The sequence below is a fragment of the Chanodichthys erythropterus genome, chromosome 12 (genome assembly GCF_024489055.1).
Source record: "Chanodichthys erythropterus isolate Z2021 chromosome 12, ASM2448905v1, whole genome shotgun sequence".
NCBI classification, from domain to species: Eukaryota; Metazoa; Chordata; class Actinopteri; order Cypriniformes; family Xenocyprididae; genus Chanodichthys; species Chanodichthys erythropterus.
In genome coordinates this window covers 57,068,440-57,090,096 of record NC_090232.1, presented here as the reverse complement: position 1 = coordinate 57,090,096, position 21,657 = coordinate 57,068,440, and the positions used below count along the sequence as shown (strand labels likewise).

Below are 21,657 nucleotides of genomic sequence, written 5' to 3'. Positions count from 1 at the left end.
GCAGCTTCAAGTGTCGTGCTGATGACCCATACCGAGTTTCGTAACGATACGCTAATGCGTTCGTAAAATACAGCATTTTAGCACAAAATTCAAAATGGCCGACGGCCTAAATGGCCGATATGGGAAAATTGGATATCAATCGACTCGACATGATGCCCTGAATCTAACGAGACCAAATTTATGATTTTTGGACAAAACCATCAGAAGTTATAAGCAAAAATGACCATTTTTCATATCTCTGCACCAGTAGGTGGCGCTGCACCACAACACTGCATGATGCCTCTGGTCATGCTTGTAATGACATGTACAAAGTTTGGTCTGAATACGATAAAGCGTTGCGGAGATACAGCCTTATGTCCATTTTCGCAAGCACCATGCACAATTCGTTCGCTTATTTTACGAAAACGGTTTGAGGAATTGACTTGAATTCCATAACTTTTTCTTGGCATGCTCTGAAGATGATCTGGTTAAATTTTCATGAAAATCGGAGTAACGGCCTAGGAGGAGTTTGAAAAAGTAGGTTTTTCAGAAAATTCAAAATGGCGGAAAAATTTTCATGAAGGAAAATGACGTCATAGGATGCAATCGATTCGTCTTGACCCACGGAATCAGGGGGGAAAGAATTTTGTTTCTAGCACTTACGGTTCAAAAGTTATTAACATAAACATAAGTGCAAATTTGGACAGCTGGTGGCGCTAAAGGGATTGAGTTAGAGACTCCAAATTTGCTATGGACAAAGGTCAGACTGTCCTCTAACTGTGTGCCAAATTTCATAACTTTCCCGCAAGCGGTTCTATGGGCTGCCATAGACTTCAAGAGCGGAAGAAGAAGAAGAATAAATATAGCTGCGAGCAGCGATGGCGGGCCCAAGCCCGGTGGCACCGCCACCCCGGTGGCTTCAGGGCAACTGTGCACAGCGGGCAATAGGCACTTAAAACGGTTAAACATCAAAGGACTATGTCAAATTCACTCCACATTTACTGCACTACAAGGTGCCGCTATAGAGCCCCTCCTCCCTGCCCATTTTCAAAGGATTACATGTGCCAAGTTTTAACATTATTCTGATGAATTTTGAAGCAAATCAGGTAAAAATAAGAGGGTGATCTCAATGTATGCTGAAAGTGACACATTTTCTGCTTCCAGTTGGTGGCGCTATGACTTTGAATCACAATAGTCAAATCCATGTGATCAGCCTTGTACAACGAAGACTAAGCCAAAGTTTCATCAAAATCAATTAATTTATGCAGAAGTTATAACACTTTGTTTCCCTTTTCTTGCCATAAATTCGTTGCCTCGCCACGGCCAAACCGTTTGAGATATCCAAAATCCGTTTGCAATTAAACAACTTCAATGTGTTAGCAACAAGTTAAAAAAAGCTTGGTGTAAATTGGATAAACCCTGTAGGAGTAGTAGTATAAAATTCATAGCCTGTTTTTTCAAAAAATTAACATTCAAACCAAAATAGCTGACTTCCTGTTGGTCGGAGCTAATGAATGTAAATTAGAAAATTGTCCGGCTTGATGAGAATAATATGTGTACCGAGTTTGGTGACTGTAGGAAAAACTAACCCCCACTTTTGTCAAAAGGTGGCGCTACTGAGCCCCTCCACCACGCCCATTTCTATGGCTTTGTCCATGTCTACTGGTTGACAATATTGATGTGTGTGTCGAGTTTCATGCAATTTGAAGCATGTTAAGAGCCTCAAAAACACTCAAGAATATTATTACAGTTTGACCTGTTGCCATGGCAACGATATTTCAAATATCAAAAATCCTGTCATAGGTCTACATCTGCTGTGTATTGACATTACACTGATGAAGTTTGAAGCAAATCAGGTAAAAATAAGAGGGTGATCTCAAAGCATTTTAAAAGTGATACACTTCTTGCTGCCATTTGGTGGCGCTATAACTTTGACTCACAATAGTTACATCCATGTGATCAGACTACTACAACCAACACACTCCTGAAGTTTCATAAACATCAATCAATGTATGCAGAAGTTATAACACATTTCCTGTTTCCCTTTTCTCGCCATAAATTCGTTGCCTCGCCACGGCCAAACCGTTTGAGATATCCAAAATCCGTTTGCAATTAAACAACTTCAATGTGTTAGCAACAAGTTAAAAAAAGCTTGGTGTAAATTGGATAAACCCTGTAGGAGTAGTAGTATAAAATTCATAGCCTGTTTTTTCAAAAAATTAACATTCAAACCAAAATAGCTGACTTCCTGTTGGTCGGAGCTAATGAATGTAAATTAGAAAATTGTCCGGCTTGATGAGAATAATATGTGTACCGAGTTTGGTGACTGTAGGAAAAACTAACCCCCCCACTTTTGTCAAAAGGTGGCGCTACTGAGCCCCTCCACCACGCCCATTTCTATGGCTTTGTCCATGTCTACTGGTTGACAATATTGATGTGTGTGTCGAGTTTCATGCAATTTGAAGCATGTTAAGAGCCTCAAAAACACTCAAGAATATTATTACAGTTTGACCTGTTGCCATGGCAACAATATTTCAAATATCAAAAATCCTGTCATAGGTCTACATCTGCTGTGTATTGACATTACACTGATGAAGTTTGAAGCAAATCAGGTAAAAATAAGAGGGTGATCTCAAAACATTTCAAAAAGTGATACACTTCCTGCTGCCAGTTGGTGGCGCTATAACTTTGACTCACAATAGTCACATCCATGTGATCAGACTCCTATAACGAACACACTCGTGAAGTTTCATAAAGATCAATATATGTATTAAGATGTTATAACACATTTCCTGTTTCCTTTTTCTCGCCATAAATTCGTTGCCTCGCCACGGCCAAACCGTTCGAGATATCAAAAATCCCCTGGCAATTTTTAATCATCAGTGTCTTGACTTCATGCTGACCGAGTTTGGTGGCGATCGGATTAATCGTCTAGGAGGAGTATATCAAATTCCAGAGCATGCGTTTTTCAAACAACCCTTAATAGCTGACTTCCTGTTGGCGTGGCGATTAACTTAGAGCGCGAAAGTTGTTCGGCCCGATGAGGTCTATATGTGTACCGAGTTTCATACTAATACGTGCAAGCATGTTTAATATATGGACCAAATTTTCAGACTTTTTTCAAGGGGGCGCTGTCGAGCCCCCCTGCCACGCCCGGGTACCAGCCTCTCCGGCGTCCTAATGGCCGCGGATTCCAATGTGTGTGCCAATTTTCAAGAGTTTTTGAGCATGTTAAGGCCCCCAAAAAGCCCCGGAAGACGGAAAAAAAAAAAAAAATAAAAAAAATAATAATAATCCTTAGAAGAACAAGAGGGCCCTGCGCGAATTTTCGCTTGGGCCCTAATAAGCGTACGGAACGCCAACAATAACAATAGGTGCCTAAGCACCTTCGGTGCTTGGCCCCTAAATATAGCTGCAAGCAGCAATTACGGGGCCAAGCACAAAAACGGCACAAGAAGCCAGCCAACATGGCCGTGAGCATCAGACCAACAGCAGCAGTGAGCAATTAGAAAAAAAAGTTATTAGCATTTTTGTCAAGTTTGTTATAACTTTTGAGCACGAGGTGGCACTGGTCCGAAACTTCTCAGGCTGCTTCAGGGCATTGTCCTGATGACCCATACCAAATTAATGAATTTTGGTCAAACCCATCAGAAGTTATAAGCAAAAATAGCCATTTTTCATATCTCCACTCCAGTAGGTGGCGCTGCGCCGAAACACTGTATGATGCCTCAGGTCATGCTTGTGATGACACGTACCAAGTTTGGTCTGAATATGTCAAAGCATTGTAGAGATACAGCTTCAAGAGTAATTTTTGCATCATCTCTCAAATTCTTTGCTCCGGTATACGAAAACGGTTTGACTTATCAACTTGAAATCCATAACTTTTTGTCGGCATGGTCTGAAGATGATACGGTTCAATTTTGGTGAAAATCGGAGCAAAGGTCTAGGAGGAGTTTGAAAAAGTAGGTTTTTAAAGAAAAACAATATGGCGGACAGGAAGTTCAGCTGAATATGGCAAATTTGATATCTATGTTCTCAGCATGACCCAAGGAATCTATTGAGACCAGTTTCATTACAATCGGTAGATATTATCAAAAGTTATTAGCATTTTTGTCAATTTTGTTATAACTTTTGACCACAAGGTGGTGCTGGTCCGAAACTTCTCAGGCTCCTTCAGGGCATTGTCCTGATGAACCATACCAAATTTATGAATTTTGGTCAAACCCATCAGAAGTTATAAGCAAAAACAGCCATTTTTCATATCTCCACTCCAGTAGGTGGCGCTGTGCTGAAACATTGTATGATGCCTCAGGTCATGCTTGTGATGACACATACCAAGTTTGGTCTGAATATGATAAAGCATTGCAGAGATACAGCTTCAAGAGTCATTTTTGCATCATGCCTCAAATTCGTTGCTCTGGTATACGAAAACGGTTTGACTTATCGACTTGAAATCCATAACTTTTTGTCAGCATGGTCTGAAGATGATACGGTTCGATTTTGGTGAAAATCGGAGCAACGGTCTAGGAGGAGTTCGAAAAAGTAGGTTTTTAAAGAAAAACAATATGGCGGACAGGAAGTTCAGCTGACTATGGAAAGTTTGATATCTATGTTCTCAGCATGACCCAAGGAATCTACTGAAAACAGTTTCATTACAATCGGTTAATATAGTCAAAAGTTATTAGCATTTTTGTAAATTTTGTTATAACTTTTGACCACAAGGTGGCGCTGGTCCTAAACTTGCTATGCTCCTTCAGGGCATTGTGCTGATGACCCATACCGAGTTTCATAACGATACGCTAATGCGTTCGTAAAATACAGCATTTTAGCACCAAATTTAAAATGGCCGACGGCCAAAATGTCCAATATGGGAAAATTGGATATCATTCGACTCGGCATGATTCCCCGAATCCAACGAGACCAAATTCATGATTTTTGGCCAAACCCATCAGAAGTTATAAGTAAAAATAGCCATTTTTCATATCTCCGCACCACTAGGTGGCGCTGCGCCGAAACGCTGCATGTTGCCTCAGGTCATGCTTGTGATGACAGTTACCAAGTTTGGTCTGAATACGATAAAGCGTTGCGGAGATACAGCCTTATGTCTATTTTCGCAAGCACTACGTACAATTCGTTTGCGTGTTTTTCGAAAACGGTTTGAGAAATCAACTTGAATTCCATAACATTTTGTCGGCATGGTCTGAAGATGATCTGGTTCAATTTTCGTGAAAATTGGAGTAACGGCCTAGGAGGAGTTCGAAAAAGTACGTTTTTCAGAAAATTCAAAATGGCGGAAAAATTTTCATGACGGAAAATGACGTCATATGGTGCAATTGATTCGTCTTGACCCAAGGAATCAGAGGAAAAAAGAATTTTGTTTCTAGCCCTTATGGTTCAAAAGTTATTAACATAAACATAAGTGCAACTTTGGACAGCTGGTGGCGCTAGAGGGATTGAGATAGAGACTCCAAATTTGCTGTGGACAAAGGTCAGACTGTCCTCTAACTGTGTGCCAAATTTCACAACTTTCCCACAAGCGGTTCTATGGGTTGCCATAGACTTCAAGAGCGGAAGAAGAAGAATAATAATAATAAAAAGAAAAAAAAAAAAAAAAAAAAAAGAACGCCAACAATAAAAATAGGTGCCTCCGCACCTTCGGTGCTTGGCCCCTAAATATAGCTGCAAGCCGCAATTACGGGGCCAAGCACAAAAACGGCACAAGAAGCCAGCCAACATGGCCGTGAGCATCAGACCAACAGCAGCAGTGAGCAATTAGAAAAAAAAGTTATTAGCATTTTTGTCAAGTTTGTTATAACTTTTGAGCACGAGCTGGCGCTGGTCCGAAACTTCTCAGGCTGCTTCAGGGCATTGTCCTGATGACCCATACCAAATTAATGAATTTTGGTCAAACCCATCAGAAGTTATAAGCAAAAATAGCCATTTTTCATATCTCCGCACCAGTAGGTGGCGCTGTGCTGAAACACTGCATGGTACCTCAGGTCATGCTTGTGATGACATGTACCAAGTTTGGTCTGAATACGATAAAGCGTTGCGGAGATACAGCCTTACTTCTGTTTTCGCAAGCACTACGTACAATTCGTTCGTGAGTTTTTCGAAAACGGTTTGAGGAATCAACTTGAATTCCATAACTTTTTGTCAGCATGGTGTGAAGATGATCTGATTCAATTTTCATGAAAATCGGAGTAACGGCCTAGGAGGAGTTCGAAAAAGTAAGTTTTTCAGAAAATTCAAAATGGCGGGAAAATTTTTGCGATCGATTCGTCTTGACCCAAGGAATCAGAGGAAAAAATAGTTTTGTTTCTAGCCCTTACGGTTCAAAAGTTATTAACATAAACATAAGTGCAGCTTTGGACAGCTGGTGGCGCTAGAGGGATTGAGTTAGAGACTCCAAATTGGCTATGGTCATAGATCAGACTGTCCTCTAACTGTGTGCCAAATTTCATAACTTTCCCGCAAGCAGTTCTATGGGTTGCCATAGACTTCAAGAGCGGAAGAAGAAGAAGAAGAAGAATAATAAAAAAAAAAAAAAAAAAAAAAAAAAGAACGCCAACAATAACAATAGGTGCCTCCGCACCTTCGGTGCTTGGCCCCTAAAAAAAAAGAAAAAAAAAAAAGAACGCCAACAATAACAATAGGTGCCTCCGCACCTTCGGTGCTTGGCCCCTAATAAGTGTACGGAACGCCAACAATAACAATAGGTGCCTAAGCACCTACGGTGCTTGGCCCCTAATAAGCGTACGGAACGCCAACAATAACAATAGGTGCCTAAGCACCTACGGTGCTTGGCCCCTAATAAGCGTACGGAACGCCAACAATAACAATAGGTGCCTAAGCACCTTCGGTGCTTGGCCCCTAATAAACGGAGCAATTCCAATAGGGTCCTCACACCATCGGTGCTCGGGCCCTAATAATAATAATAATAAACGGAGCAATTCCAATAGGGTCCTCACACCATCGGTGCTCAGGCCCTAATAATAAACGGAGCAATTCCAATAGGGTCCTCACACCATCGGTGCTCGGGCCCTAACTACTATAACTATACTAACTACATTCTGACTCTACATAACCACTAGCCTATGCATTAGCCTAACCACTAGCCTAGTCACTATACAATGTCTCTTGCAAACTGGATTTTTCTGCATTTCTTTTCCTTTCCTTTTTTTATTACTTACACTCTTGTCACAGATCTACTGCAATAAATAAATTAATAAATAGAACATAAGAATGCTTGGAATGGTGCGAAGGAACAAGCCTGAGCTTCCAAGTGCACTGAGAAACCCAAGAGGCAGCGCTCACTTCTCATTGCTGTTTGTTGCAGATTTGCCATTCATTTCCTGTTTGTCTGTTTTGCACCCCTTGATGTTTTAGAGTGTCACCCTGTGTCACACCACATCACTGCTGTGAGCTTTCTTTCTGCATTATTAGTCAACATAGCCTGGCTGCAGAATTTTAAACCATTTGAAGATGCCCAATAGATTATTGGTTTGCTCCATAATAGAGTAAATTGCAGTAATCAAGGCATGAAGTAATGAACACATGGATAACTATTTCAAAGTTCTTTTAGAGAGAGAAAAGATTTAACTTTTGCGAGATGTCGTAAATGATAGAAACATGATTTAACAACATAATTAATTCGTTTATCAAACTTGAGACCTGAATCAAACAACACACCTAGATTTTTCACACATGGAGTAACATAAGAACTTAATTTGCCAAGATCCATATCGTGTCATAAAGATCACTTGGACCAAACCGTACTACTTCAGTTTTAAGGCCAGAAAATTGTGTGTAAGCCATAGTTTCACTTCCTGTAAACACGCTAGCAGGACCTCTATGGAGCTTGAATCATTAAATTTACAATTGGGTGTCATTGGCATATAAGTGAAATGATACTCTATATTTGAAAAAGATGGAACCCAATGGCAGCAACTATAAAGAAAATATTCTTGGAACAAGAATAGATCCCTGCAGAACACCACAGGAAAGATGTGGTGTTTTCCAGTGCATACAGAGAACTTCCTGTTGGTTAAAAAAGACTGGAACCAATTTAAAACAATGCCCTGAATGCTTACAGGATTTTCCAATCGAGAAATAAGAATTGTCTGATCGAGCATATTGAAAGCTGAGCTGAGATTCAAAAGGACCAGAGCAACAGCACTCCCATTATCGGTAGCCAGCATAATGCCATTAGTAACTTTCAATAGAGCAGATTCGGTGCTTTGTAGTTTTCTGAATCCTGACTGGAAAGTATCATATAATGAATTCAGGAAAGAATGTAGTTGAGTAAGTACAACCTTTTCCAAAATTTTTGAAATAAAAAGATTGGTAATTGAAATTAAAGGTTAAAGATCTGAAATTACCTAAATCAGACAAATCAAGATTTGGTTTCTTCAGAAGAGGAGTAACTGAAGCATGTTTTAGGCAGTCAGGGCAGGCAGTACTTACTAGTTCTCAAACACATGTTAATAAAAAACTGGAGATCAGGCCCTATGATATCAACAATTTGCTTTAAGAAAGTGAGAAGGAATACTATCATACGGATAAAAAGTAGGTATCAGATGATCAATAATATCTTTACAGGTATGAAGAGAAATTAAATCAATCATGCTCCAAGTAGAAGAGCACCTAGTTATTTCAGGAAAAGCATGAGAAGTCACCAATGATTGTGGATTTGACCTTGTCTTCTCAACAACAAAAGACAAAGTTTTCACATAAGAAATCGGACACTTTGGGGAAAACATCAACAGCAGGGTTTAAAACAGCATCTAGTTGAAAATAGAACACTTGGTCGATGGTGATTGTGACAATCTGTTGTGACAATCTCGGAAAAATTTAGATTTAGCAGACTTAACAGCTTTCTGGAAAACAGAGATACTCCCTTAAAATGTCATAGGACACCTGCAACCTGTCCTTATGCCATTTGGCCTATTCCAGCGTTATGGACATGACATTTGGAGTCAAATCTTGAAATATAAACACTCAAAGAATGCATTTAATAGCAACATATTAAACCGTCTATTTATATATTCATAATCCCTTACTAAAGGAGTCCAGACATTAGAAAAATGTCAGTCTATAATTTTTTTTTTTTTTGCCAGAATATATTTATTACATTTTGTGCATACACAAACATAAAACAAACAAACAACCACAATGCCTATCAGAAAACCATCTCTATACAAAACAACAGTTTACAAATATTTATCACTTATCTTTAAAGTAAAAATATACAATAGTATACATGAGATATACAATAGTATACATGAGTTATACAAATCAGGTGGTACAAATTTTTATCTAGAAGTGTACTGCAGTGTCCACACATCTCAGTCATTGTCGTCTGTTAAATCCAAATCTTTGGTATAATCAAAAGTACTCCAAATATTCTGAAAAAGTCCCTGTTTGCCTTTTAGCACATATGTAATCCTCTCTAATGGCAGAGCAGACAGCATCTGTCGTAACTATAGAGTGCCTCTTGGTCTGTATGTTTTTTTCCAAAATAAAGCTATACATCTTTTGGCGTTAAGCAGACTAAGGTCTATAAATGTACGTTCATTTTTAGTATAGTTATGCTTCTCTGGATATAAGCCCAATAAAAAAAAAATTGGATCTAATATTATTTGTTTGGAAATAATATTTTGAATAATGTCTCTTACTACTTCCCAAAAGTGTGTAATTTTTGTACAATGCCACATACAGTGAACCAGTGTTCCTCTACATATTTTACATTTTGGACACACATCAGGAATGTTTCCATTAGTGACCGACCGATGTATCGGTTTACCGATATTTTTCCCGATATTTAAGCATTTTTCCATAATAGGGTATCGGTTTTGTAATATCGGATTCGCCGATTTACGGCACCATCTTGTGGCCGTTTTGAGACTTCCTCCGTCTGAGGAGATCAGTCAACAACAACTCAGTGCACAGGTAAAGTATATGTTCTACTTGGTTTGCTTTAATTAATCAACTTTATTTAACATAACAGACATGCACAAATGAGATCTGAGACATAAATTCCTGATATAGTTAATTTATGCAGCTTGTTTCTAAACAATTGAGACAAACTCATTGAGTCACGTAGTGTAATTCGTCATGTCCTGCCCCAATAAAGACGTAACTTTACATGAATTAAATAAAACAGACGTGAATGAGTGCATGTTGAAAATAAAAGCGCTGAATTTAATTCTCTATCTGTTGTATTTGCTCACCGTTAGTCTAGAAGAAAAAGTTTGTTCATATTGCTTAGCAACTGACGGATGATCAGGAGGCTTAAGCACGGCCACTGAATGAAACTTTTGAAAAGATTATCTTGTTTAAACACCCTAGATTATATTATCATTTACTACATAACAATTATTTTGCTAACACACATATAAATATAGCCTACCGCTTTGTGGAAATTAATTATTTATTATCTCCATGCGTGATCGTGGTTGATTAAGTTATAGTCAAACAGCACTTTGTCAGTTGGCATTTCATGATTTAACGTTAGATTAAATTTAGATCATAAAATGCCAACTGACAAGTGCTGTTTAACTTAATTAGATTATATAATCATTTGATTTACTACATAACCATTATTTAGTTAATACAAATCTAAATAAATGCAGCTCTGTGGAAATTATTTAGTACCTCAACACGCGATCGCGGTTGAGTTGCCCAATTTATAGTTTTGTGTAAATGCATAGAGAAGTTACAGCTTTTGTCAGAATGCATTTCATGATCTAGACCGACAAAACATAATAATTAATAACACTAGTTGGAAAATGCAATGATGTATGCTGTTTTGTTTGTTACTTTCCTGACAATGTTATATATTCTAATATTATTCAGTAAAGTTTTTTTTTTTTGTATGCAAGGAGGGAGTGATTGTTATAAATAAAATGGTTTGATCAGCTCATTTGTGTTGTAATAATTGTCAAAAACAGAAGTATAACAATATCGGTTCTGCATATCGGTTATCGGGTACATAAACATGCAAATAATCGGTATCGGTTATAAAAAATCAATATCGGTCGATCACTAGTTTCCATTATATCGACAGAGTTCCACTGGAGTCACATATGTTCGCATTAACCATTTAGATTGAATAACTTTAAGACGAGTGTGTATTGATGTTGTGTGGGCTAAAACGCATGCATTTTGCCAGTCTTCCTCTGAAAGTTGTGATGACAAATCATCTTTCCAAGCTCTAAATCTATCATGAGAATTTTCCAAAACATAAGACATAATCAGATTATAAAACTGAGAAATAATGCCTTTCTTTTGACTATCTTTTAACAACATTTCTTCCAAATCTGAAGTGGCAGGTTTTGTTAATATATTGTTTTGACTTGCTCTTATAAAACTCCTAAGTTGGAGATATTTAAAGAAATGTTTTTTATCTAAGTGAAATTTATCTTGTAATTCTTGAAAGGTCATAAGTATGTCAGATTTTGGTAAATACACATCTCGAACCATTCTCAGTCCCTTGGTATTCCATGATTTAAATGTTGCATCTGCCCTGCTTGGTGGAAAACATTGGTTGCCCCATAATGGACTAAATTGAGACAGACATTGTGGATCTTTCAGAAGTGCTCTCACATCACTCCATACTTTTATCATGTTTTTTAGAATTGGGTTTTTAGTTTCTTTTAATAGTTTCTTTTTTATTGTATTAGAGTATAAATATGAGGGAAGAGGTAAATTCAATCCTTGTGATTCCATTTCTATCCAATGCGGTGAATTATTAGTATAGTAAAACAAAATAGACCTTAATTGCGTAGCCCAATAGTACAACTTAAAATTGGGACATTTCAAACCTCCATGTTCATAAGGCAAGTACATTAAAGACAAACAAAGTCTTGCCCTTTTATTTTTCCAGAGGAAACGAATAAACATTTTCTTCATTTGCAAGAAAAAATCAAATGTGGGTGGTAGGGGAATATTCTGAAACAGATATAGTAGCTTTGGAAGAATGTTCATTTTTAAAATATTAACTCTCCCAATTATAGACATTGACAGCAGCATCCATCTATCAACTGAATTTTGTATTCCTGTTACTAATAGGTGATGCAAAAACTTGTGAAAATGAGATACAGGCAGTAGATAAAGTTGATGAAAAATTATTTATTCATTACAATTAAATTTAGCCTCACACGCAAACTTTAATCGATAATGAAAATACTTAATAACACTAAAAGGTAAAATAACCATCATAAAGTATTAGTCAATAGTTAATAATACAATTTAGAGTATTGTAAAATCCAGAGTATTGTATCTAATAGATGAAGATCAAAAAGAGCAATAATTGAGACATTTGCAGATAAGAGACAAGAAGCAGAAGCCAAGGAGAGCAAAGGAGGGAAAAAGCTGAATTATCAATGACTTGGTCAGCTTTATACCATGAGCATATAGGGAAATTTACATCCCACTCAAATTGATGTTTTGTTCTAAAAGAAAAGGTTAATTTCACCCATTACGTCATCTACTGGTCCAGTGTCAAAAATAGTTGTTTTTATCCCCTATAGGGAATTTTGCAAATGTCTGCAGACATATTTTGATCAGATTCAAATGAGCAATAATTCTGAAAAACATCACTTCTGCAATACTTGGCAGGCGTCCAATACCTAACCACAAACGTGTCAGCATGACCTGTCACACCAGAACACTTGAAGAACAATCGAACATAACAAGCATACTCTTAAATATAAAATAACCATAGGGGTACAATAACAAGTAAATACTTGAAAATATAAGAATTAATCTATAAAGTATGAGTAAATAAATATATGAAAGCAAAAGTAAAACTTATAAATCATAAGCCATAAATTATTAAAAATAAATATTAATAAAAGTGCATGAATATGAATATTGACCATTCTGGATCCATCATAGGTTATAATTTACCTCAATTATTTTTTCTAAACTTGGTAAAATCTGTATCCCCAAGTACTCAAATTGTGTCACAACATTAAACTGTATAACATCTGGGATTGGGTTTCTTCTTTCATGTTTATTTAACAATAAAATAGAAGATTTGGTTTTATTAAGCTTGTAACCTGAAATTTCACTAAATGACTGGATGACTTCCAGAATGATCTGTATTGATGTGTTCAGATTCGAAATAAATAGGATCACATCATCTGCGAACAGAGAAATCCTATGTTCAGTTGGTCCTACTGTAATTCCACTAAGTTGGGGATGGGAGTGTATTGCAATTGCAAATGATTCTATTGCTAACGTGAATAATAAAGGCGAGAGCGGGCAAACTTGTCGGCACCCACGTTTTATTGCTATCGGTTGAGAAATATTTCTATTAGTGATGACTTCAGCAGTAGGGTTGTAATATAATATTTTAACCCATTTGATAAAATTGTTACCGCATCCAAATTTTTCTAATACTCAGAAAAGATATGGCCATTTAACCCTATCAAAAGCCTTTTCGGTGTCTAATGATAAAAGAGCTGTATTTGGCGCATCCTTTTTATAATGAATAATATTCAATAGTCTCCGTACATTGTGGAAGCCCTGTCTTCCTGTGATGAATCCATTTTGATCTAAGTTTATTACATAGGGGAGAGCTTTTTGTAATCGTTTTGCTAATAATTTAGAAATTATCTTTAAATCCGAATTCAAAAGACTAATGGGTCTTAAATTTTCGCATTTATCTAAAGGTTTTCCTGGCTTAGGTAGGAGAGTAATCAAGGCTGTATTTAAATAAGGAGGAAGAAAATTCGACTGAAAGATTTCTTCAAACATGTCCAATATAGGTACCAAAAGTTTATTCTTAAATTTCTTATACAGATCTATAGGGATGCCATCAGGTCCTGCTCTTTTTCCAGATTTCATGCTATCAATGGTTTGTCTAATTTCTTCTATTGTAAATTTTGAATTTAAATTAACTCTATCATCCTCCGAAATAGTGGGTATATCTATTTTATTTAGAAAGGTGTTTATACTGTCAGGTTTAATTGATTCTTGTGCTTTATACAATTCTTCATAATAGCCCTTAAACGCATTATTAATTTATTTTGGATCCAACAGTGTCTGCCCATTTGATATTATTGAAGTGATTGGCGATTTCGTTTCAAGCTGTTTTATTTGCCATGCCAACAATTTGCCAGCCCTATCATCTTGCTACTAAAATGTCTGTTTCAAACATAAGACTTTAGGCAGCTCTAAAAGCAGACTGCTTATCATATTCAGCTCTCAATAGTAATAATTCTTTCTCCAATTGCAAATTACTAATATTTTCAGAATTATTTACTTTCGTTTGAAGGGCTCTTATTCTATTTTCCAACTGTAATCTAGTTTCCTGTGTTTTTTTTTTTAAATTTAGAACCTGTATAACTGATGATATGCCCTCTCAGGAAAGTCTTGAAAGCTTCCCACCTAACGCATGCAGTAATTTGTATAGTGTTGATTTGAAAGTACTCATCTATCTGTTTTTCTAAATATTTTACCAAGTCTTCATCTTGTAACCATTTATGTTGGAAATGCCATCTGGGTGGATCTCTTAATAATTTGTCATCTCTGTAGACCAAACAGCATGGTGCATGATCTGAGATCACAATATCATCATAAGAGCAGTCAGAAATTTTAGATTGCAATTCTGAAGAGACAAGAAAACAATCTATACTAAAGTATGTGTTAAAAGTACCCGAATGACAGGAATAAGCTCTAATATTCGGATTTCTCTCTCTCTCTCTCCATATATCTAATAAATTTAAATCTTTCATAAACCTATGTATTGTAGTCCTACAGTTGTTATGTGAACTGTCAACCCCAGTTGATCTGTCTATTTGTGGGTTTAATGTGCAAATGAAGTCTCCGGCTATAATATGTAGTCCTGGAAGCGTTGAGAGAGTGAGAAATAGGTCATTATAAAAATTGTTATCATCTACATTAGGACCATAAACATTGGTTATATTTAGCATTTCTGATAGCAAATATCCTTGAACTATTAGAAATCTTCCCTTGTTGTCTTTAATAGTATTTTTTAATTTGAATGGAACCGACTCATGAATTAGTGTCATAACCCCTCTAGCTTGAGATGTAAACGGTGCCGCATACACAGTGCCCTTCCACCTCCTTCTCACCCTTATACTATCATCAATAAGATGAGTTTCTTGCAACAGTACAATTTTAGCATTCATTTCTTTCAGTTTATTCATGACCTGTTTTATCTTTTGAAGACGTTGTAGACCTCTGCAGTTCCATGAAATAATATTAAGATTCATTTCTTAAGACAGAACTTATAAAAAATAAGATTTTTTTTTTAGGTTGCTTTGCAATGTAAAACTATCCTTGCTTATAGGCATAACATATTGGGATGCTAGAACAAACATCCAACACATTGAACTAATATAACCCCCCTCTCCCCTGTTGGTCTCCCGTTATTGCTAAGACCGGTCCACCCCAATGAGGATCAGTCAAACCACTCTCTTGTTCCGACCTACTTTAAATACTACTGCTACTGCTACACTCTAACAAGTAACTTATAACTCCTGCTCACTTCGATTAGTGCTCGACTTGTTGATAACCCATAATTTGTCTCATAATAATGTGACATCGTATGATCACTGTTGAATATGAGTACATAGTCCTGCTGTACGTTACACTTTTGTAAATGTATAACTTCAAACTTTAGTACAGAATGATTACGTGTCTGACAATAAGTAAGATAAAATAGTAAAAATACAGTAAATAAAAAATGGGCTAGTTATAGTTATTTGTGTCGTACTCACAGCAAATCACATATCACATTAATTGGCTCTATCATCATGTGTTCCTGACTCTCTTCATGTGAGTGTTCCTGTATTTTCTTGAGAAAAACGTGTGCTTCAGCAGGGGTTTTAAAATAATGAGTTTTGCCCTCGTAAGTCACCAGCAGGGTTGCAGGATGAGACACTCCATGGCGAATGCCCAGTTTACGTAGTTCCTCGCGAACTGGGTCAAGCTTCTTCCTCAGCTGGGCAATTCCCGTAGCCAAATCCGGGTAGAAACGAACTTGATGGTCTTTGTAATAAGCCTCCCTTTTCTCCCGTGCGGCGGTGTAAACTGCCTGTTTGTCCTTATAGTTGTGAAACCTCATTATCACGGTCCTCGTCTTTCTTTGGTCCAATTCTGTGCACTCTTTCCAGGGTAATAGAGGACTGTAGTACGGCGGTAAAGTTAGTTTAACATTTGACATTCGTCAGACATTCGGTTTCATACCTAATTAAACTCTCAGCACATTTCATTTTTTCAGCCCAAACCAACTCAGATATTCATAAACAAGTTTCCTTTGCATTGCACAAGGTTTAATTTCACCAAATAAAATAAATATTAATTAGCCTTATAAATTAATTAATCAATTTAACTATGACATTATGATATCAAACTAATGGTAAAATGTTCAGAAAAATATCCCCTTTATTGCACAAGCCTCTGTTTTTGGAATTAGCATTTCACATATTTTATCATATTTTTTTTTATTTTTTTATTAAATGTATACAATACTGTAAATCCATTAAACCACAACACCATTTGATCTGAAACTGTCAAACCAACTGTAAAGTACTCAGAATATTATTCTCTATGATGCACAAGGCTTGTTTTCCAGATTATTAATTTGTTTTTTTTATATACAGCACTGAACCCATTTAAATCCATTAAACTTAAACACTGTTTGGCCTAAAACTGTCAAACCAGCTGTAAAGTACTCAGAATATTAGTCCCTATGATGCACAAGGTTTATTTATCAGGTTATTAATCTGGTATTTCTCATATACAGCACTGAACCCATTTAAATCCATTAAACTTAAACACTGTTTGGCCTAAAACTGTCAAACCAACTGTAAATTACTCAGAATATTATTCTCTATGATGCACAAGGTTTATTTATCAAGTTATTAATCTGGTATTTCTCATATACAGCACTGAACCCATTTAAATCCATTAAACTTAAACACTGTTTGGCCTAAAACTGTCAAACAAACTGTAAAGTACTCAGAATATTATTCTCTATAATGCACAAGGCTTGTTTTAGGGGAGTACACTTTTGATACATAGAAAAATACATTATGCAACCCATTTAATTATTTTTTTTAAAAATAATTTTCAGAATAAACAGTATTTTAAAGATAATTGTGCGTGGCTGTAAAAAAATAACTTTATAATATAAAGTGCAAAACAGTGCAACAGAAAGAAGAAAACATTACTCTCAAACTGTAAATGTTGCAATGTATAATATGATTTATGTGTTATTCCCAAATAAAAGGTAACCAAGTCTTAATGATGATGCTCAAGTCAACAGGCATCATGTGTTATATTAACACGTTTGAATCCTTAACATTCTTTCTTGCTTGTTCATTTTTATGGTTTCTTTCCTATTCTTTCGCACAACACACAACACCATGGAGATTGCTCGTCAGGGACAGGTAAAGTCATGCAGGCATCATGGGACCAGTGTTCACAACTTTCGCAAAACTGAAAAACAATCACAAACATTTTTGAAGATAACACTACACACCTTATTAATACTACACAAAGTGAAATTCTTAATTTCAAAGCCATCATTTCAGTTGACAGACATGTAATGGTAGAAAAAAAACATACCCAGTTAATGACAGGATCTTTACTCTTCTTTCTTTTGGGAAGTTCTTTTAGCCCACACACACCACAGTACTCATCGTTTGAATCTATTGTTAAAAAAAAAAAATAAATAAATAAAAAAAAAAAACATGGAAAACTAACATTTTTGCAATTAAATATTTTACATATGTTGTGAAAAACAGGCTGAGGCAGATAGCAAGCATGCAGCCATTTCCCTCCGGAGCTTAGAAATGGATACTTTTGATGGATTAATGTCCAAGGCATCAGGAATGTCTGGAAATTGGGCAATAGTTTGTTTAGCCATCTGTAGGAATTTGGGGGAAAAAAAATCACAACTGCAGCAGCAGCAGTGCTTACAGAGTTTCTCACAAAAGTGTGGTTTAAATTCCTCACAGTGGGTACAAATTAATTCATGAATGAATTCATTTATTTAATTATTTCACCTCCATCACAAATACCCCACAACTGGTACCATCCTTTTGAAATGTGTGTTTCATTTTTCCTGGCTGCCATTTTATCCTGGTCCAGTCTTCTTTTCCATGCCTCTTTTTGCGCATTCTGAAGTACTTTCTGAAATTATAAATCGAGAGATACAGGTCATAGCCACTGTTCCTCAATAACATTTAAAGTGTAACCTGTGATGCTTTACTGGAATTTCTTTGCAGCTTGTTTCGAATCCTCAAGGTCCTCCGTCAAGGGATCCACGACAAAAATTTGTTCCGACAATGCGTGAAGATACTGCTCACAAAAGGAAATAAAAACATAATATAAATTGGAACGTTAACTCTTTAAAAGTATGAATTTGTGTGCACTTGTGTGTCTGTGTGTTGGGCAGGGTGGGGCGGGGACACTAAGTATATTTGACACTGTATGTTCCTCGTTGTGATGTTTGGAATTGAGATGACAGGGTGGTAGATCCAAATGCAAGCTTTTATTAAAATGAGCATAGTTGTATAGGCAGAGGTCAAACACCAGCAAACAGATACAAGAGGGCAAGGCAAAAGAGTAATCCAAATCACAGGCAATGGTCAGGTTAGGCAGCAAACGATCATCAAACACGAAAAACAGTCCAGGGTCAAAAACAAAGACAAGGGCAAAGAAACACAGAGACAAGGTAGGATACAGGGCTAAACAATACTTAGCAATCAGTGCATTCCAAACGGGATATATCGCCCTCCGAAGGGCACTTCGGAGTGAAAACAATCATGGCCGGCATATTGAAGGGTCGTTCCAAATCGAAGTGCTCAAAAATGGCCACTTCAAAGGGCCCTTCGTAATGAAGGATTTGTAAGGGTACAACTGCTGGATACTTCAGGCCCCCATGATCCTTTGCACAGGAAAGTTGTTTTATGTCACAGAATGGGTACAGGAGGCTCGGAGTTCAATTTTAAATATAAATATATGTATAGTATTTTTCTATACTACTGTAATATTTATACGAGTTAGATTTGGTACATTATTATGGTCAGAATGACATTGTGCTTAAACAAAAATACTTCCTAAAATAAAAAAATAAAGTGCCTAGCAGAGGGCAATGCGTGTTTATAAAAGAGTTAAGAGTTAATAAAATATTCAATTTTTTTTTATTATTATTATTTAAATGTAATGATGCAGAAAATTAGTTTAAGTTTTAAAAAGTGGATATGTATAAATTTAGAGGATAGAATAAACAGTTTCTACAGTATGAATTTTATTGCCTATGAAGACTACCCAGGATTATAGCAAAGTCTAATGTGTGAGTGTGTGTAAATCAACAATGAATGTGTATGTAAGTGTATGTTTACATTCGCATTATCTGATTTCACAGGTAATACAGTACAGTGCATAGTCTTACTGTATGTTCAGTACTCACCACAAATTTCCAGTGATTTCTGTTGATATTGACAAAGGATATTGCTCCCTCATAGGATTCGAAGTTCACCTGTTAAAACACAAAGTAATTAAGTACATCACACATTTGCTGTACAATATAACAAAATATTTATAATTTATTGATTCATGTTTAAGTTTCAATGAGGACTGAAAATAAACTCACAGTTGACAAACCCTGTCGGACCATCTGCTGTTGTGTGCCATGCAGAATTACATTTGTCAGAAAGTGATTCAGTAGGTAGAGACAACCAGCCTTGTTTTGGTTATGTAGCACTACATACATGTAACATTCCATGGCCTGAGGCAATAAATTAACAATTAAAATGATATCGATATGGTAAATTATATTGCAAGATGCCATTGTTTAATACACACAAAGATATGTAATTGAATGACCTAATATTAAAAATGTTCACAAAAATTGACAGTCGATTACCGTCAAATTTATGTCATACCTTCAGACTGGAATGAAGTTGTGTCTTTTATAATTGTCCAAAATTTAAAATGGGATAAGACTGTTCAAATAATAATAAAAAAAACTTTCTCCCTGCCTCTCCATCTTTTGTTACCTTCCTCTATTCTTCTATGCCTCCCTACCTTCTTTCCTTTTCTCACCATCTCACTTCCTTTTATTTCTCTTCCTTCCTTCTTTTCTCCCCTTTCTTTCCTTACTTCCTTCTCTCCCCCCGTTACATTTCTTTCGCTCGCTACCTTCCTTCCTTCCTTCCTCCTCCTCTTCCCTCCTTCCTTCTTTCCTTATCCTCCTCTTCTCTCCATTCTTTATTCCTTTATTCTTCCCTCCTCACTTTGTAATGTCACTGACCTACCTCGCCATTTACCAATTCGTGGGGCCTTAGTGTATTGAACTCTGCATGTCTCAGTGTGTAGGTCGATTGGAACTTTGACACAACCATCTCTGTGTCTGGACATGTCCACAAAAACTTCACCTAAGAAATAGGTAGATTCTAATGATTTCTGAGAAGAATTTGCATCGTTAAGGAAATGTATGATTGATGTTATTTGTTATTGTTATTTTGTTGCATGAATTACCTGTTCAGAAATACTCATGTCACATAACTTTCGGTCTTTTGGCAGGCTACTGTCTGTTTTATCAACCTTTTTAGGGGACTTTACTTTTGTTTTAGGTTTGGGCTCTTTTTTTGGAATCGAGTAGTACTTTGACTTCCCTTCTTGTTTTGGTGCTGGCTCTTCCCGTTTAGCCCAGCTTTCCTCAGCAAACACCACACTCTTCTTTGGCCTCAATGGCCTCACAAGGAGGTTTTCAGGTAGATTGTGATTAATAATGTGCTCTCTATATCGGCCTTTGAGAGAGGCATACATTTTTTGAATGAATTCAGCTGGTCTGAATTTTTTTTTCTTGTGAAGAATGGAATTTTTAACGATTCAAAACCATGTTTCAACATGGCAATTGGTATCTCGAGTCTTTTCTGAGGTTGACGCATGGCCTGTGTCCTCTTTGTCAGATGCATATTTCCTCAAGTCCCCTAGAAGTACTCCACTCCATAGTGGGTAGATTCCCATGTAGTTATCCATTAGGACGGTGGGGACTTCTGGACAGTAGTACACATTTCTGTTGTTTTCATCTTCCTCTTCCTCTGTATGAACATTGTCTTTAGCTTCCTCAAAGACTTTCTTGAACACTCTTGAATATGGAGATCTTCCCACAATTGTCTTGGCTGACCTCCTTTCTTCTTCGTTTTCCCAGATGTCAGTGTACTCTTCATCCATGATGTCTTCCATTGCCGGTTCTCCTTCTTGGTTAATGAGGCCTTTAAGAAATTGAAGGCTGTTATTAACTGTTCCATTGACATGGCTGGCCAGGAACACAACACAAAGGTGCCTGAAAATTTCACTGGCTGTCTCTACATTTACTGTGTTCTGAAGTCTGGCCAAAACAAAAGTGGAGAACTCGTTTAGTCCTTTGTCATTAGTCTTCCTTCCGATGCTTACACTGACGGCCTTGATAATGTGGGCAGAGCAGAGATGCAAATCAGTACATGCCTTTATCTCTGCCCATGTCTTGCTCTTCTTGCAGACAGCATAGGCCCACTCCAGGTAGGATTCAATGCTTTCTCGATTGAAAGCCAGAACTGCAGCTTGCATCAAAACCCAGCTGTAGTCAGTTTCCACTTTTTGAATTTTAAGGCTGGTGTACTTTGCCAGTTTCAGCTGAAACTGCATCAA

The 21,657-nt window shown here is 36.8% G+C and overlaps 2 protein-coding genes across 9 annotated transcripts in view; one reads left to right on the top strand and one right to left on the bottom strand.

Annotated features, from left to right (window-relative positions):
• chst10 (carbohydrate sulfotransferase 10) overlaps positions 1 to 21,657 on the top strand; it is a 155,879-nt gene that overhangs the window by 33,152 nt on the left and 101,070 nt on the right. The gene's annotated exons all lie outside the window — the stretch shown is intronic.
• LOC137032497 (uncharacterized) lies at positions 18,226 to 21,602 on the bottom strand. Its single transcript, XM_067404257.1, has 5 exons — positions 20,503 to 21,602; positions 20,280 to 20,399; positions 19,616 to 19,750; positions 19,433 to 19,501; positions 18,226 to 18,318 (listed from the first exon to the last, which is right to left on the bottom strand). Exons 1-5 carry the CDS (start codon positions 20,791 to 20,793, stop codon positions 18,226 to 18,228), a joined length of 708 nt encoding a protein of 235 aa, XP_067260358.1. The 5' UTR covers positions 20,794 to 21,602.

What these genes read in the sequence shown, in the direction of transcription:
- LOC137032497 (XM_067404257.1), bottom strand. Translation starts at nt 20,793, where the DNA reads ATGTATGCCTCTCTCAAAGGCCGATATAGAGAGCACATTATTAATCAC. An exon ending in ACGAATTGGTAAATGGCGAG is followed by an intron (nt 19,751 to 20,279) that starts GTAGGTCAGTGA and finishes TTATTGCCTCAG; the next exon opens with GCCATGGAATGTTACATGTA. An exon ending in TCCGACAGGGTTTGTCAACT is followed by an intron (nt 19,502 to 19,615) that starts GTGAGTTTATTT and finishes GTGTTTTAACAG; the next exon opens with GTGAACTTCGAATCCTATGA.